The sequence below is a fragment of the Strigops habroptila genome, chromosome 6, assembly GCF_004027225.2.
Source record: "Strigops habroptila isolate Jane chromosome 6, bStrHab1.2.pri, whole genome shotgun sequence".
Classification (NCBI taxonomy): Eukaryota; Metazoa; Chordata; class Aves; order Psittaciformes; family Psittacidae; genus Strigops; species Strigops habroptila.
This window is the reverse complement of record NC_044282.2, coordinates 42,561,208-42,580,473: the sequence shown is the minus strand read 5'-3', so window position 1 is coordinate 42,580,473 and position 19,266 is coordinate 42,561,208. Positions and strand designations below refer to the sequence as shown.

General features: G+C 36.6%; 1 protein-coding gene across 5 annotated transcripts in view; it reads left to right on the top strand.

The window, feature by feature from the left end:
- Positions 1-19,040, top strand: part of SH3YL1 (SH3 and SYLF domain containing 1) — a 48,582-nt gene extending 29,542 nt beyond the window's left edge. For 3 of the 5 annotated variants that reach the window (XR_003991826.1, XR_003991825.1, XR_003991827.1), the window contains exon 10: positions 18,458-18,613. Coding sequence is in view for 2 of the 5 variants with exons in the window: in XM_030489448.1 (XP_030345308.1) it covers positions 18,458-18,657 (200 nt within the window). In the remaining 3 variants the exon portion in view is untranslated. Of the gene's footprint in view, positions 1-18,457 lie in introns of all 5 variants that reach the window. The other 2 variants (XM_030489448.1, XM_030489449.1) reach the window with 1 other exon arrangement.
- Positions 19,041-19,266: the final 226 nt, after the last annotated feature.

Below are 19,266 nucleotides of genomic sequence, written 5' to 3'. Positions count from 1 at the left end.
ATTTGGGCTCCTAAAAGCCATAATGAATACGAACAAAACTCCAGTCCTTACTTTTTTTATTATTTGTTTATTCATTTTTTTATTTTAACCATCTTACATATTGCTACTCTATGTTAAAACAGTTAAAAAAGTGTCACAGTTTCATGGAAGAGTTTGTGCTGGAAGGGACCTTGAAGATCATCTAGTTCCAACCCCCTGCCACAGGCAGGGTCACCTTCCACTAGACCAGGTTGCTCAAAGCCCTGTCCAGCCTGGCCTTGAACACTGCCAGGGATGGGGCAGCCACAGCTTCTCTGGGCAACTTGTTCAGTGCCTCACCACTCCCATAGTGAAGAAACCCTTTTTGATTAGGCGGTACCATGAGGTTGCAGTAAACTCAATTTGTGTTAACTAAAACCCTCTCAGAGATGCTGCTTTTCATGGTTATTGTTCTGTTTTGCAGCTCTCTGAGGTCAATAGCCTAATTTTTACTTGTAACTTCATCTCCCATTTCTTATTTTACTTGTATGCTTGTTCTGCAGTTCAGGTTCCATCTGACTTATGATCTTGTTATTCTTAGAGCTGTTATCCTGTAGGATAATATCGATCAAATTCAGGGAAAAGACAAAATATAACCTGCAATGTGGACAACATTCTAGCTGTCTCTGCGTTAATTAGTACCTCTAATCATGTGTACTGCTGAGCTTGTTTAAAACCAGTATAGTGAAACGATATAATTTTTGGTTAGAGCTGCTGAAAGAGAGCATCACTCTAAGCAAAGCAAGCCTGTTTTAAAGTTGCAAGCACATAATGTGTGTTGAAGCAATCACTTTGTTTTTCTATTATGCTGCTTAACTCAGTTTTAACAAAACTAGTACTATTTTAGAACAACACAAATTTAACTGGAAATCTAACATGCAGCTATTTATATCAGCTATGCAGTTCCACATTTAGAAATACCCACTGACAAAAAAATTCTGACAACTAAACTATAAAAGAAATGTAAATGTGCCCAAATCTCCTCTTGATGAGTGACTTTTGACTTTGGCATTTTTGTGGTAATTAGGACTAAACACCACAATAGTAAAGTAAAAGTATATCATCAGTTTGGAAGCCAATAAAAATCAGGTGTCTCTGTGGTCTCGGGCTAACTTTTTCCCTGGTGTATACCTAAATTTTTGCTTTTCCTTAGTTGTGACAAAACATACACTTAAAGCCTGTCTTTCTAGAATATTGTCAATATTGTAGGTTTTGCTGCTTTCTGTCTGTTCTGAATCAAGATGATTTAAAATACATTTAAAATAGTTTAAATTTCTGGAGATTCATTTGCCAACTTGAAGTAAAAATGAATCAAACCTTTTAACTTCTCCTTAAGTGAGATTAAAAAATGGTTTTTGTACCATGCTATCTGCATAGACCTGGAAGGGAGAAGGAATCCAAAATCGGTTGGTTTTAAGGATGAAGGAAGGCTCCATGGTTCACAATAAGAGAAAAAATGCATTTTGTTTTTGAACTGGAAATGAAATCATCCATAGAAATATGATTTATTTCTGTCACTGGATGATATTTCAGAAATGTTGTCCCTGAGACATTTTCTTAGGCATTAGACTGTACACTTTTAAAAGTCTATTCAGTAATGGATGTATGATAACTTGGAGATAAATAGAAAAATCTGCTCCACCTGATGGAGCATTGATAAAGGAAGCCTTTCAGTTTTTCCATATTTTTCTGTGATATTTCTGAGCTGTTACTCACACCTTGTAGATAAGGAAGTTAACTAGTTAATGAAATTGTTCTCCCATTGTGTATCTTCATCGGGAAGTGGAGTAGACATTTTTTTATGGTGAATGAAAGATAACGATTTCAGTAATTAACTGAAAGCTGGATAAAATAATAAAATCAGATAGGTGCATATTCCTTTAGGCGCTGTTTATCTGGAACTGATAAAATGCTACTCTTCATTCTTCAGTTCATGAACTTTTCCTTTTCCAAGAAAGGCAGAGATTTGCTGTAGGATCAAGTTGAGCTATTTCACATTGTAAGCAAGAACCTTCATCAAGCTGTGCAGAAATCTGTTCCTTCTATGCTATAATTTGAGGAGGAACTCTAGCAGATTATAAACTGTAAAATCAATAAGACATCTCAGTGTGATTAATAGATATTTTTGTAGAAAATTTTTACAAAGTGAGATATATGATGTATCTGTCATAATCCTTCATGACATTGTCTACTAATTTAGTAAACGTGAAGAAGTTAACCCCCAGAAAAGTAAATAAAATACCTTTTTTTTTTTTTCCTTTGTGGGTTTTTGTTAGTTTGTTTTTGTTTTAAAGAGTTTTAGCTAAGCTTGGGTCTATTTTTGTGTTTTTCATGGCAAGGCTTGTGACATGTTTATATTTAGTAAAATAAAATATCCATCTGGTGGTCCCCCACAGTATTAATTTTCTTGCTGTTATGAGCTTTTTCTTAATACTAACCAAACCCAGGAAATCCCAGGAAATTATTTTTGAGACTATTTTTATCCCTGATTCACTTTTACTAGGTTCATACTATTACGAACATGAATGTAATAAGTCAGATAATCAAGCTGCTTGTGGCTTATGTTGTGGCAAACTGAGAGGAAAATATGTAGCATGCCGGACTTCACTGGTCATACTGAAACAGATAACTTGCTGTGTTTAATCAACTAACTCAAAATACAATGAGGCACAGAGATTGAGGTCAGACATGCTAAGATGAAATTGGTGTCTTTCTGATGTGAGCATGCAGTGGCAGAAAGCTGTTATGCTAAATATGAGCCAGATATATTGGCACAAGGAACAGTATTTTTTCTTGGCATTTTGGAATAAAAATTAGGAAATTGGAGCTAAATCACAGGAAAATCTCAGTGCAATCTATACTTATTTTTTTTTAAGTGTGGCTCACAGCAGATAAAATATGAAATTGTTCATGTGAACATATAAATGTTAAATGGTATAAGTTAAAGTCTTTCGTCTGAGGCCCTTGTCAATCAGGCAGCTTAATGTTTTGGCATATTTATGAAATATACGCTTAAGTTGTTTCAGTGCTGTGTACTGCGTTAGATAGTCTTTTCTTTCTTTATTGTTCAAGTAGTATGACAAAGGCAAGTTTAAATTGCTTTCCTATCTATTTATCTGGAAAAGTCTTTGGGAGTATGGGAGCTTCTGCTTCATTAATACTAATAGAAGCCAAACAGGATTTTCAAGTACTTCAAGGAAATGTTAAATATACAGGATTTCTATCCAGACTGTGGCAAAATGCCCTGTGCTTGATTGACTTGAGATGAAAGCTAACACTGATCTAAGAAACGGAGATTGTTTTGCAATAATGATAAGGTGACGCTTACAGATCCATCTTGATAGCAGGGACAAGAAACGTCACTACATCTGAAAACTGCTTTTTGAGAACATCCTGCCTTCCACATGGTCCCCAAAACTTACCTTATCTCTGGTGAGAGGCAGGAAGGAGATGGAAGAAAATGCTGCATATCTGTTCCTGGAAGGATACTGAACATCTACTTTATACTAAGTGCTAAGGGAAAACTCTGATTCTACTTTCCTTTCATTGGGAATTCATTCGGTTTTGGCCTGATGGAACAACCACTTTAAATACATTTTTCCATGAGCAGTAAAATTAAGTGCCATAATTCCCAAAAAGGTGATGTGTTCTCTGTTATGTAGGGACCTCTGGGGTCCTGCCTCTACCTTGGCTGTGCTAGTTCAGGATTACATTGTGCAGATCAGTCAGCTGGCCATTGCTGATTGCACCAAGAAGGTCATTCACATTTTGTAGAAAAAAATGTCGGTTTGTGAATAAGAATAGGAGGCAAAAATAATCAATAAGGCAAACACTAATGCAAACTAAATTAGTAGGACAAGTAACTCTTCTAGAAATGGTGTAATAATGCTTCTCACTTTTACAAAAAGTTACAGTTTCAAGAACTTCTTACCTGTTCCTGGGGACATCTGGCAAAGATTTAATTGAGGCTTCTATGGTTATATTCCATTGCATTTCACTTTCTCATTAACAATTTTATCACCATCTTAGGCAACTTTCAAATAGTCTTTTTCCAGTTGTTTGTTTCATTAAGAAACTCAACTGGGAATGACCTCTACTCTTATGGAAGGGAAGCGTGAGGTATTATTAATTTGTTCATACAGTGTGAGACTTGCGCCCTTCTTCCCCCTTTCCTCTCATGTTTGTGTTCTTAGCAGGTCCTTTGCTATTAGCAAGGAAGGTGTCAAAGGAAAATTAAAAAAAAAAAGAAAAAAAGAGAAAATAGTAGACTCTTCTGTAAAGAAAAAATAGAAGAGAAAAACTTACTCTGGTACACAGTTTCATGTATTGGTCCCTTGCCATAAAGCTCAGACAGTCTCTTCCCTACTCCTTCCACCAGTTCTGTTATATGTCAACTACAATAGAAGGAGGGGGAAGAATGTAAGATTAGTGGTACAGCTGGGTATGGGGCAGCAGAGGAAGTTTGGAAGTAGAGTTGGGGCAAAATCTGCCTTCATGTTCGTTGCACATTGGACGAATTGGAGTTAGTGGCTGAATCCCATCTGCAAGTCAGAATTTCCTCATACTTGAACTAAGGGATGGGTTTAGGTTTTGGTTTGGATTTTTTTGTTTCTTTCTTTGTTTTGTGGGTTTTTGTTGTTGTTGTTTTGGTTTGGTTTTTTTGGTGGGGGGTTGTTTTGGGGTTTGGTGGGGTTTTTGCTTGTTTTTTTTTTTTTTCCCCACAAATGTAGTTATGTCCTGGGTTCATCAGTAGCGGTAATTTTTTCTCCTTCTTAGACGACTCTCAACCTTGTACTCTCCAGTTCTGTTGAGAGTGTGGTTCTAGCTAGTGAAAGCAATCAGTCTTCAGGCTTAGCTCTTAGCTTTTTCACTCTTTATTGTTATTAAGAGGGAATAAAAAAGATCCCAATATTGACATTCTAGTCCCCGAGGGAACCAGCCATTCTACAGATGATCTATCATAGGCCGGATGCTGGGAATGCATCCGTAGATCCAGATGAAGTCGAATGTACATGACCTATGTGGCAGAAACTTACATGGAGTGCACCATCATCATATGCCCACTCATTGGCATGAATGACCTGGAATGATGTAGCACCACCAACAGTGGATGAAGTGACTCATCAACTCCAAGAGCAAAAGGAGCTTAAAAACCACGACAAGTTACTATAAGCTTTTTCTTTTGAAGGAGCATCTACACATCCACTATTTCACTTGACCTAAAAGCATATGTAGCATTGCATCATGTTCACAAAAGTATGAATACTTTTGTATTCATGTATGAATACTGTCAATACCATTTTTAATTTTAACTGAAAACTACAGAACTGTTTGCTGTTTTATTTCATGAACTTTGTCATAACTGTGTAGTTTTTGGCCAGGCTGATGTATTGAGTATTCAGTGAAGGTTGGCAGTGCTTGCCTGGGAAGTGTAGTGTGAACACAGGTTGGGTGATGGTGGCAGTCCAAGATGCTTCATCCTCATGAGGGTGGATGTTGCAAGTTGGAGAGTTTGCACTCATCAGTTTAGGCACCAGTTCATGGGTCTGTGCTGTTTCTAGCTTCAGTTTACTGAAGTTGTTCTGTGATGAAGTAGGGGTATCTACCTTTCTCCTACCAGTTTACACTGTGATCAGATGATACAGGATTGTGCCATGGGATGCTGTAAGTGGAAGTACAATTGCTTGTGTCACCATTTGGCAGAGGAAGGAAACATTTGTTGAATACCTTTTGAATTTAGAAGCTGATGAAGCCTGTGGTATAGGTAGAATTGATAGCTGTACTGGGAGTAGAGTAACATAACAGCAATGAGAATAAGTAATTGTGTCAAGAATAAATTCTAGTATAGATTTCAACAGCCCCTGAGCCCTTTAACCCAACTAACATTAGCAAGAGTTTTCTATATATTGCAGGTGTTCACATAAGTTAAATGTTTTCATGAAAGTGCTACATTTCACATTAAAATAGGGATGAAATTCCAGCCTTTTTTTTTAACAGAAAGCAGTTTCTGAATCTTTCATTTTTAATGACTTGACATTTCTTTCTGCTTTTCATCTAAATTTATTCTTAGCATGATTAAATCATTTTTGTCTCATGCTCTTTAGCTAAAATACTTTTCTGTCTTATTCCTTTATCTGGTAATAGTAGCCTCTTTCATCTGAGTTTTATGCTGTGAAGCTCATTTTCATTTCCTCTTGAAAACAGGTTTTCTGTTCCTGGTCATCCTGTTCCTTGTCCAGTTTTAAGCATTGGCGATGAGGGTTGTCAACAGCGCTTCAAATGAGGCCTTTTACAATAATATTATTTTGATTATTTTTTATATTTCTATACGAGATGCCTCTTTGTCTCATATAATTTTGCTATTTCTAACTATTTTTTCTAACCAATGCAGAGAAGATTTTTTCCACAAAAGGCTGAAAATAATTTTCTATTGGTATTACTCTAAGAAACTGGCAGAAACGATATAGAATTAATTTGAGTTTACTCCTTTTGGGTGTTGGGATATTTTTAGGGGTTCAGAGGGGTTTTTTTGTTGTGAGGTTGTTTTGGTTTGGGTTTTTTTTCGAGGCTGTAGGTTCTTTCCCAGACTGGGGTAAAAGCTAAGACTTACATCAAGAATCATGTGCAAGTAACTCATTATCAGAATTTGAATCTGACAGTACAGAGATTTGAGAGGCAAAATACAGAGACAGTGTATTCAAGTTGAGATGTTAACTCGGTATGTGTAGAGGAAACATGGAGAAACTTGTCAACGTAATAAAAGATCCACAAATTATTCCTAAATCGTCAGTTTGACCTGAATAAAACAGTGCTCATTTCTTTGCAAAATATGAAGGTTATACTTAGCATTGCGTCTCAGCTTTTGCAGTATGATTTCAACACAAGCATTATTTGCATTAATGTAGTCTTGAACATAATAAAGCCCTTGGCATTGATATAGTTTATTTGACCATTTCAGTTTGAATGAAAATTTAAATGTTTTTTGAAAAGGCAGAAAAAGCCAAAAAGTAATCAGCAGAAGTACTATTATGGAATTGACTCTTGCAAGCAGGAGGTGGGAGTTTTTTATACCCTAAATATCAAATACATCCACAGATGCTTAACAGAAAAGGCACTTCTTTAATGCAAAAGCTGACTGTGCTGAAACAAAGATAGAAAGCATTCCATCAGCAGATGAAGATGATGAGCCAGCATGTTCCCTACTAGGCCAGAAACTCAAAATAAGTGAAATATGTTTCGTACTGAATGAGCTTAATTTGCACAGTAACTTAAACTTTAAAGATAGTCAGGTCTGTTTCAACCACCAATGAAACCACCAGTTTTGTTTGCTGGACGTGACACTGTTCAGTAGTGACACAAGTTGGTGACCTGGAAGCTGCTTTTAAATTGCCCATTTCTACCTTATGTGGGAGAGGTCAAAAGTACTTGATCCTCTTTCTTGCTTTTGTGAGTCTATTATAGAAGTGTGTATAATACTTGTATTCCATGCATAACAGATTTGCAGCTGATGATGGATTTCTTAACTGTTAAGGCTCTGGAGCAAAATTGGGGGTGACATACCTTGTATGGAACAGCTGTGGCTAACTTTGCTTTGTACTGTCTTTAGCAACATGGAATAGTTTTTTCCAGCCACCATTTCTTTGTTGATGTAGAACGTAGTTATTAAGTTATTCCAGAAATCAACTAGAGGGCTTTGTAACACTGGAAACCTGGACAAAGTACCTAGTTGAAGTAATACATGACATCTAGCTCTGCAACTAATTCAGAAAATAGGGTTTGCTGAGACAGTTCCTATGGAAGTTGAAGAGGGCTTAACACTTGCTTTTGCACTCCTTTCTATGACAGGGGTGTGCATTTATTATCAAGAGATATTAAAGAGTGTAGTTCCTGGAATGATGCAGGTCTTCCTTGATATTATCCGAGGTATCCTGAACACTTTGCCCTAAAGCTACAGCTGCTGTAACAAAACAGACATCAGGTCTTCTGGATATAGGACATTTCTTTGCCTGTGATTGTGGAATAGAGCAAAGCAGCTAGTGCCTGACCTCCCTTTCAGAGCAGGTTTGTGTAACTCATAGCACAAAGAGACATTTGTGTGGGCATTTAAGAGTACTGCTTTACTGCAGTGTCAGTGAAGCTCAGGTACCCCCAAAAAAATCCATCCTTGTTTTCTTAGTTATGAAGAAGGAATAGTTTTAGAATTTCAGTGTTAACTTTAAATACTTTGCGAATCTTAAGGAGTTGGTTTTATTGGGTTTTGGGTTTTGGGTTTTTTTTTTTCAGGAAGTAGAGAAAGACAAGGGGTTTTGTTTACTTACCCAAAACAAGCTATACTTAGTGGCAGAGCAACAGCTAAGGCAAGAGGTTATTTGTTCTGAGCATGATTTGTTGAGTATCATGTCTCCTGACCTTTGATCAGATGAACATTATTGAAGATTAATTGGATCAATGGTGGCATATGACATGCTTCAAGTACCTGTACAGAAAGATTTATGTTTATATCTGATTATAGCAGATTAGTACCTGTAGCTATAAAATGTCAAATCTACCTTGCATATTTAGGCCATCCCAAACATCTGTTCAGTGAGATCTGATGTTGTTGTGTTGTGTATGCTGAGGGTTTTTTGAGGTGAATCTACATTTAACAAACAAAATAAAAGCCATTAAGGAAATTAGTAGTTTAATGTGGATAGGACATTTGAGATTTCATTTGTAAGATTGAACAAACACTTTGTTTGTAATTTGCCCAGAAACAACTAAAATGAAATTTGTAAGTAGGTATATGTCTGTTCTGCTCTAAAAGCTGAGATGCAACCCTTTCTTTTTAGGTTAAAGGCTGAGAGGTGTGGTCTAAGAATATGGAAAATAAAGTACATTAGGTTGGAAAAGAACTAATCTGTATACTGGTATGATTCAAGAACTGAAATTATTTTCATGACTTCTACTATTTAAGATACAGTTGGGCTACTATATTTCTTTCTGAATGAGAGCTGCATGGAGACTTTCTTTCTTGGTATATTAGCACATGTAATATTTGGTTGCCATACAGGACCTGAAAAGGTAATTTCTTCAGAGAGTCTCAATGAGTAACATGCTACAATATACAGCTGCTTTACTTTCCCCACTCTGCTGGCTGATGTTTCATCTTGTCTTGAGAAGAAACCCATGACATCTTTTAGTTTGCTGCCCAATTTTTCTGTTATAGCACTTTCTCATATAGCACTTCCTTTCATCCTTTCTCTGATTTACCTTACTTCACTTCCATCTTAAGTCCTCAAACACAGACCAGTTGTCACTTTCCAAAGATGCTGCTGGTTTAGGCCTTTTGCTAGACATGGTGAATGATGAAGCCTGGGAATGAATGTTGCCTAGTAAGAGAATCTAACCTTACAAGGTAACTTGTTTCTGCTTACCATGACATTGTAACCTAGGTAATTCAGTAAGCTGACTTAACTTCAGTGCAATCTAGTTGTGACCAGGAACTCAACATCATCTTTATGGGTCTGAGCCCCAACTTTGAGCCGAAGTTCACATTACCTAAACAATATTTGTTAGAAAATACTTAAGAATAGTAAAGCCTTGGAATTCAAATATCATCAAAGCATGGACTATTAGTTGCGTTAAAATTCTATATCCATAAAACATTATGAAGTGTCCAGTGAACTCTACCTGTTGAGGTCTTAATCTCCAAGGTGCCTATTTTCCAAAAGTCACATGAAATAACATGTTGTATCTGTCATGATTTTATTATTGCATGTGGTCATAAAGTGGATATTTTGAGGCAGTGTTGTTTCAATATTTTAGAACATCACTGATATAAAATTTTCTTAATATCTAATCATTAAAAAAATTAAAAGATTTTTTTTTTCCTTGGTTTACAGTTTAGCAAGTAAATGAGCCAGTGTTTTTTACGGAGTTATATATGCAAGAGGTTTTTAAATTTGGTGAAATATTCAAACTGGTAGTCACATACATTGCAAGCCATGTATTTTTTATTTTAATAACAGAATCCTGTTTTCAGATGTAGTTTTAATGATCTTGGTTACTTTCTAAACCCTGAGAGGAAAAATAGTCTTAAGGAAAGATTATTTTTTTTGTTGGATGTGTGCATGTAGTAAGTAATAAACATAAAATTACGTACTTTTGTAGCTTTATTTCTTTACATCCTAGAGTATCATCTTCTGTTTTTTCAGAAGTATTCTTTGTTCCAAGTCATTAGAGTGTGATTCATAAGAACTATTATGATGAAAGCCACTGTTAATTTAAAACTAGTATTCATTCTTGTTTAAAACTCTTAGTTAAAAGCAATTACAAAATGTGATAGTGGTATAAGGCAGGAGATCCATAAAATTAAAGGATTGAGCAGCTTGCAGGAAACTAGCATGTAGTAATAATTAGTGGTTTCCTCAAGAATCCAGGACTAAACTGTAGGTTAAAAAAAAAAGGGGGTTGACTATAAAAGCATAAGAAAGGTAAATGTCAAGAAGGAAAGCTTTCAGCCAAAGGCTAGTATCAGTATCAACAAACAAAAAAATAGATGTAAACTAGTAGTGAATTACTTGATGCTGGACATAAAGCAATTTTGCCAGCTGGGGGAATATGGCTCTGAAATAGCCTCTCCAATTGAATAAAGGGGGCAAAAAGAGGACTGGCCAAAAAGGTGGTTTAATGTGTGCAACAGACTCCAGCCTGTGTCAGAGAATGTGTTTTATTTAGAAACATGCTCCCGGTCTCACCTGCATGGAGGTCTTGCATTACTAGACCATTCTTTAGATCCTAGCCAGTTCCTGTCCCCTCATAGCAGTCCATTCTGGGTGTCTTTAAGGAGGATACTGATACAGATAGGATGGTTCTACTCATCCTCAACTCATATCTTCTATAAACTTTTTAGCTTTCATAGATTCAGGAGGTTCTCATTGTTTTATGCCCTCTCTGTCCCAGGTTTCCATCATATCTTGTCCCTTCTTTCAACTTTTGAACTTTCAATTTCCTCTAGCAATATCTCTTCCCGGTGTTAGCATCTTATGCTCTTTCGTCGTATGAAGCCCATAGCTGATCATAATCCTGTTACCTAATCTTCTTTTATGTTGTTGCTTTGGAGTTTTTCAGTATTATGCTGGACTCTCTTGAAAACAGTTTCTCTTGTACCTGGTTCAAGATTATCTATGCTGATAAATTAAACATTGCCATAGAATGTGCTTAGGCACTGAAACTGTATCGTTTATTCCATTAAATTGCTAGCAAGTTCCTGGTATGATTTTGATCTAGGAAATGTAGTGGGCTGTTCTTAGTATTTTAGAAGTTTGATGTGCCGGAGACTGTCCCCAGTAGGCAATATGAAAGAAACTACTCTGATTTGGAGACATGGAGTTTAGGAGCATGGGCAGGTCCAGACTTGCAGTTGGCCTTGGTACTGCTCCATTCACCGATGTAAATGTTACTTCCACATCTCTGGTGACCTCTTTATAACCACATACTAGAAATAGCATTCCATCCTCCCTTAGCCTAATAGGTAGATTAATTGTCACCTTCTGTTCAGTAATACTTGTGCTTCCTGAATTCCATTGCTGGCCTGCGTCTATAATTGCCTTTATATATATATTTCCAGTGTCTCAATGAGAAGGTGTTCTTATCAGCCCTCCATTTTTCTGTTAAGATTTCCCAGCTAGCTGTCCTTTGTCCCTTTTCATTTGCTAAATAACATTTTCTGCAGACATTTCATAATTATCTTTGTTCCAGATCTCTCTCTTCCTCCCTTACTCTGATACTCTTTGGTTCACTAATTATGAATTCAAGCTAAAAATGATCAAATAGAATTTGAAACTGCCTGTTCGTGACCACTGCAGAGCACGTGATCATCGTTAGAATTTCACTTTCTGAGCAATAAGTCTTATAGATTGTTCTCTACCATTTCAATACCATTTCAAAGATGCTGCCATTTCTTTCCGTCTCCACTTTTGTCCAGGCTTTTGTCTTGTTATGATTCAATTGTTACAACATCCTTCTGTCTGACCTTTGCAAATTCAATATTCCTTTATTCTCATCTAGATTCAGTTGTTGCTTCAAAGCTAATTTCCTGCCCTGTCACTTTGCCCGTCCTTTACATTCCTCCACTGACTCTCGCTTAATGCAGCTCAGGATACTGTTCACCACCTTTGCTGCAACGACATGTTGCTGGTTCATTTAAAGATGTTGAATCAAGCTAATGTTTGTCTTCCACTTTAACATGTCGCGTTGGGGCCTGAGAATAGTCTTCCTTTTTAATATGATAATTTGGGACAAATATCCTTCAGGCAGTTGAGTATAATCAAGGTATGTATTTGATAGAATCATAGAATAGTTGGGGTTGGAAAGGACCTTAAGATCATCTAGTTCCAACCCCCCTGCCATGGGCAGGGACACCTCACCCTAGACCATGTTGTCCAAGTGTTTATATTCACAATAGTATCTTAGCAGGTGGTATTGTCCAGACCATTTGCTAAGGATAGTAATTAAAATCTATAAACTCTTCATTGTTGCTGGCACCAACTATCATTTTTTACTTGGAGATTTGCAGGACACTGTAATTAACCTAGTTCTTCAGCCTGCCTTGAATCCTTTCCCAAACTCTAATTATAAACTCAATATTAATTCTTTCTAAACAAACGCCCAGTGTCCCATCATAGGTAAAGAACTAAGATTTCTGTCTGTTCCCTGCTAGTTACAGCTCTCGTCCTAAACCTACAAGCAATACCAAGGCTTTCAATGCCTCTGAACACTGGATTAGTGATAGTAAACCTTTTTGATACTTGATATATTTGTTTTTAAAAGCATAGATGTGTGCATCTGCCTAGATTCATTAGTTGTTTTCCATGGTTTGATCTGTTTGTTGGTTTTCTCTTCTGTTGCATAAACAGGATTCATGTGGTTGTTTAGTTTTCTCTGTCTTCATTCCACCAATGAGAATTCTGTTGCAGCTTTTCTGTAAGCTGACACTTTTTGGTGGAGCTTTTATGGCAGCAGTGTACAACTTCTGTCATCTCTGATGCTGGAGACTCATCTGACTTTTAACATTTTGTATGACAGTTCCAGTCACTTCTATTTCTTTACAAAATGCAGAGAAAGTAGAATTTAGTATTTAGAATGTGTTACTCATCCACATCGTTTTTTAAATATCAAAAACTACTAGCCATGCATTCTAAAGGTTGCACGAAAAAAAATAAGGATGGTAGACTATTCAGTTCCAAGGAAAAATATATCTACCTAGACAATCACATTTTCATAGGGTATGTTGCATCCCAATAGAAGCAATGTTATAACCTTTCAACTTCAAAAGAAAGCAGACCCCACGCTCATTTACCAAAGGAGAGATTTAGTAGAAAGCGTGTAATATATGGACAGTCAACAATAGGATTACCCTGTCAGTCATCAGTCCCCTCGATCAGATGGCTTGTTGGCGGTGGCAGTTGAGTCCCAGGGCTCCTTTTGTGCAAGCTGTTTAATACGGTTTAGATGAACCCAAAGCCAGAAGTAATAGTTTGACTTAGTACAGTTCGTTTCTATCATATGGATTGTCCTGGTTCTGGCTGGGATAGAGTTAATTTTCTTCCTAGTAGCTGTACAGTGCTGTGTTTTGGATTTAGAATGAGAATAATGCTGATAACACACCAATGTTTTAGTTGTTGCTGAGCAGTGCTTATGTTAAGTCAAGGACTTTACAGCTTCTCATGCTCTGCCAGTGAGTAGGCTGGGGGTGCAGAAGAAGCTGGGAGAGGACACAGCAAGGACAGCTGACCCCAGCTAGCCAAAGGGATATTGCATACCATATGGCATCATGCTCAGCGTATAAACTAGGGGGAAAGCTGGCCAAGGGGCTGCTGCTTGGGAACAGGCTGGGCATCAGTCGGCTGGCAGTGAGCAATTGTTTTTCATTTGCATTACTTGTTTTTCTTGGGGCTTGTTTCTTTCTCTTTTTGTTTTCCTTTTCATTACAATTATTATCATTATATCATTATTTCCACTATTAAGCTGTTCTTCTCTTGGCCCATGAGTTTTCTTACTTTTACCCTTCTGATTCTCTCCCCTATCCCATCAGGGAGGAGTGAGTGAGAAGCTGTGTGGTACTTAGTTGCCAGCTGTGATTGAACCATGACATAGGTGCACACATGACCCACAAAATCATGCTAGCTCTCTAATTGCTGATAATTAGTGAATTTTGCAAAGTGGATGTTTAGCAATCTCACCACTAATCTCAAGCACATGAAATTTATTTCAGTTTGCTGTGTCAATGACTAAAAGCAGCACTTTACAGTTTTTATATAATTTCTTCTGCAAGCTCTTCAAGATCAGGCATTCAGTGGCTAGGGAATATATATATCTATGCCAGTAAAATTAAATTTGGGACCCACAGCTGAACTGTACTATTCTGTCTTCCAACTCAGTTTTTGGAAGCATAATAAGCTGAACCTAAAATGATGTAAAATGAGTGTTCTTCTCTAAAAAACAGTCTTAGAAACAGCCTATGGTTTTATTAATATTTTGTAGGTTTACATTACAATGTGAAACTAGTGACTACATCCACTAGTAAATTAAACAGTGTGAAGGCACAGGCTCAAGCACTGTAACTCAGTTACCTGTGTGGTTGTGTTGTTAGAAAATTCTTTGGCATTATTCTCACCTTGCACTTTTCCAGATAATTCACAGATGTGATTTAGGAGTTACGCCAGTATAGAAACCAATAGGTAGTTTGGATGTGGCTCTCCTCCCTGTGTGGTGAGTGTGTACTGGTAGGTATGTGGCCAGACTGTGCCAATTGGTCTCGAAGTCAAAAAAAGGCTTCTGGCACTCTTCAACCAATTAATAGAAATGTAGCCAGTGTATCTGTTGTATAGCAACTTTCTAGAGAGTGTTTTTGTTCTGTGCTAAATGTGCTCTAATTAAAGGTAATTTTATCATTCTCTCATTTACTCTGGGACTGGTACTGCAGCGCAGCCAAGAGGCTGTAAATTCACTCTAGTTTATACCTCATTAAGTCCTTAATCTATAGCAGTAGTCCTTAGCAAAAGGTTCAAATCATTATGGTATGTAAAGATGAATAAAAATGAAAGGATATTGTGGTCAGAGCAGTTTGTTAACAAGCATACACCATACCTGTGTATGCTAGAGCATTGAATATGTATGCTGGCTGCTGCACTAATCGATCTTCAGCCAAAATTTCTGTATTTCTGTTTTGACCACTGTGTTTGTAGAAGTGTGCTGTGTTTATTCAGATACCATTAATTAAGGATTTTCCACAATGTAATTTGTTTTTATTTCAGTGTGCATACTCATAAATCTCAATGATTTCAGTATCTTATCCTGTGTGTAGCACTGTAGCACCATCTTGTGAGCTGCAAATGTGGTTTCAGTATATGCATTCAACAATCTTCATGTTGACTGTAACAATTTTATTTAAAACGATTTTACATAAAACTGAAATTGGGGAAACAGGAATATGAAATAATTCCCCCTGATAATATATGTGGTAGATTTCATAACAGTGCATTCATTTAAGATACCTATACATTAGGATGATCCACATAAATATGAGGCATGGGATGCTGCAATCTGGAGGCAATAAATATGTATTTTATCTGGTTTTATGCTACAAAAATACAGAAGTAAAGCACAGAGATGAGAGAAATAAAATGAAACTGTGGGATGGGAAAGAGCTGCTAGGGAAAATTAAATAGGAATTGTTACAAAATAGCTGACAGGAATAAAGCTGGAAAATGCTTTTAAATGGTAGCAAGGTAGCAAATGGAGCAAGGACACAGAACTCAATGTTCATAATTAGCTGTAGTGCTTTGAGGTTTCTGTATGTTTGCACAGAAGCAGAAAGTGGTAAGGGAAATGCTTAAAACAATCTTTTTAATATGACAGAGCAAACAATAATTGGAGGCAAGATTGTGGTGTATCAAATGCACTTCTACACTTTAATCTCTCACATGCATTTTTTTTTCTGCCTTTTCATGCTTTAGTTTATGTCTAGTTTCCCTTCATTTTTCTCTCTACTTTTACCAAACCAATGTCAATTTACTCAGTAGTTTGTGTAAGAGGAATTACAGTCTTGCTGTTAAAGCAAGTTCAGCCATGGATGAGGTAACTATTACTTGCTGCCATTGCCAAAAGTCCAGCATGTTAACGTGGTGGTGACTGTTCTATTGAATGTAATGAAAAGAAGCTCTCACCATCACCTTTAGTACTTTCAGCCTCTTCTTTTGTGCTGACAATTATCTAATTTTTCCAAGTATATTACTATAGTTTGGGCAGTTATATAATAACTCTAATTCTCCTTGCATGGTTATGCATTTGAACACTTAGGTGATGGAAACACATGTGATTAAGAACTCAAAAGGGTAAGAACTTGGAGCCTTAATTGTAACTTACAGAATGCAGTTTTACCCATGTGTGCTGCCTGAATGTGGCACAGGGATAAAACACATCCTCTCTTCTTTTTTATATGCGACTAAGTCATAGGATTAAAAAGTAAAAACGTCTTTTACATTCCTGGGTTTTGCTGTGATTTCCTCAATCAAAATATCTAGCCTCAAACCGCACTTTGCATGGAACCACGTCATATCATCCTGACTGCATCAATTGCTTGAATTCTTGGAGGAAGATCATGGAATTGCTAAATACTCTGTCAGGGTTTCAAGTGTAAAAGTAAAAAAGATATTTGGAAAAGCTGTATTGCTGCCTTTTTTTTTATTGGAGTAACTGGTGGAGATAAGGACCTGATAAACATGGATATTCTCATCTGGTTTTGTTTTCACGTTAAAAGAAGTAGTGCTGTCTGACTTCAGATCATGAATATAGATATCAGGAGGGAGAGACTGTGATCAAGGAAAACAGCATTTGGCTTCTCTGCAACCAACACTCTCCCAGCACACAACCAAATAATTTTTCATAAATCTTTGGTGATTGCTACAAATGCAGATCATGAAGGCAAAGAACTGGCCTATGGAATGAATATATGTATTGACTGATACTAGGGGGAAAAAATCTAAGGTGTTTATGCATACATTTTAGTTCATTATTCTTTTGTATGTCCTGTTTTGGCTACAGTTTGTATTTGTGAGGCTTGGAGGGGAAAGGATTTTTCCTGTTGCTTTTGAGATGCTAAAAGCAACTAGAAGAAAAGTTCTGTGGGTATAGTTGTTGACAACAGACTTCCAAACAAAAAAAAGTTGTATTAGTGCTTCTCTCACCATCCTTTGTAGATTTGTACTTGCAGCATGTAGACTAAAATGAGCTTGGGTTTCCCCTCCTGCAACACAGTTTTGGCATAAGCAGGTGTAGGTCATGCTACAAGCCTTTAATCTCAGCATTTGTGCAGCCATCATATCCGTATGAGCCATACATCCTAAAATCTCTCCACCTGACTGTGTAAACATCTTCATTATTTCCTCTTAGCTACTCTTCCATTGCGCCTTCCATTTTTCACTTTTAGATGCATTCATGCAAGAGATGTAACTGCTTTCTACATCAACATTAAACAAATACAGTTACGTCGTTTAGTTCAGACAGTTGAAGGAATTGATAGCAAAAATGATTATTAGCAAATTGAAGATATTCACTTAGATTAAAAGTTCAATAGTAATAAACATTGAGATATTGGCTAAAATGTGTCAGCAGGAATGGAGGCTGGATGATGGTACCCAAGACTTTAGATGACTTTAAAACTAGATCAGAAAACTCATGGCATGATTCCAACCCCAGCTAAGGACTGAGAAAGTTATGTAAGAGACTGGTGGGAAGAGAATAAAAGCCACATGTATATGTGGTCTAAAATACCACAATGCAAGCCAAGTCACTTCCAGTACATCAAACTATGCTCAGTTCTTTCTACTAGCATGTTTTGTGTGTTTGTTTAACATGCAAGATACACCAGATCCTAGATGCTGCAAACCCACTGGAAAAAGAAGGGAAGTGCTGTAGATATTTTGTATTTTACCATCTTATATCCTGAGTACTAATAAAAAAATCAAATCCCTGCTTTAAGTTTTGCAGATTCTGTGAAGAAAATGTCACAGAGAACACATACCAAAACTAAAATCCAAAACTAAAATCCAAAACTGGTTCTCTTCAGCAATCTTTCAGAAAGTATTCGCACTTTCTTCAACCCACTGCTTCTGTTCGCACTGCCTCTGACCATATGAGGCATATAGAAAAAGTTGCTGATCTTTATTTTGTATAGAATATGACATTATTAAATAGACTGTACTGATAGGCTAGAATCCAAATTTCATTCACTTGTAGTGAAAATGGAAGGGTTTTTTCATCAGCGGTTTATATGCTCAGATAAATTATTTTGGTGTCTTTGTCACAGCTTTCTACTGTCGTTTAAGAATATTATATTTAAGGACTTACTGAATGTGTAGTTTAGTAATTTTATTTCATTCAATTTCTTTCATTTCAGGTAACTCTTGGAATAATCCGGTAGAAGTGACAGCACTTTATTCATTTGAAGGACAACAGCCAGGTGACTTGACTTTCAAAGCTGGAGACAAAATCATGGTCACAACCAAAACAGATTCCCAGTTTGATTGGTGGGAAGGTAGAGTAGGAGGACAAACTGGCGTCTTTCCAGCCAATTATGTTGCCATAAGTAACAAGTAAATTCATATAGAAAAAAATGTTGAAGCAGTAATATATTTACACTGAAAAATATATTTTAACTTTTCAGATTTTGTTAAAATGAGATTCTTGATCAAGACTATTCTAACATGGAATTGAAATGCATCAAATGACCCGAACTTTCCTCTAAATTTATTTCTTAAGCAGTAGTCGATAGTCAATTTATGACAAAGTTTTATTTTTGAGCAAGTTGCTGTATAAATCTACTCCAATTTGTGTCTTGTGTCAGTTCTGCCCTGCTGTATGGATTTATTTTTTACATGAGGGAAAAATTATGAACAATTTCAAACTAAACATGCTGAAAAAAATGCTAATTTATTATAATTTATGGTCTCACTAATAAATGCTTTCCATTTTTCTGCAAAGCATCTCTGAGTTGGAGTTTGTTACTTTTAGTAAACACAAATCTTTTATTCACAGGTATAGCAGAAGAAGTTACCTTTATACTTGGTTTTAAAAATCATTTTAGGCATTGCAGTATTTCTTAGTAACTACTGTAGGTCTTGTCCCCAGTATTTGTCCTTTTTAGGCATATAAAGACCTTTTTTTAAACAACTCTGTAACAGTTAAGCAGTTCAGCTTCTCTGATAG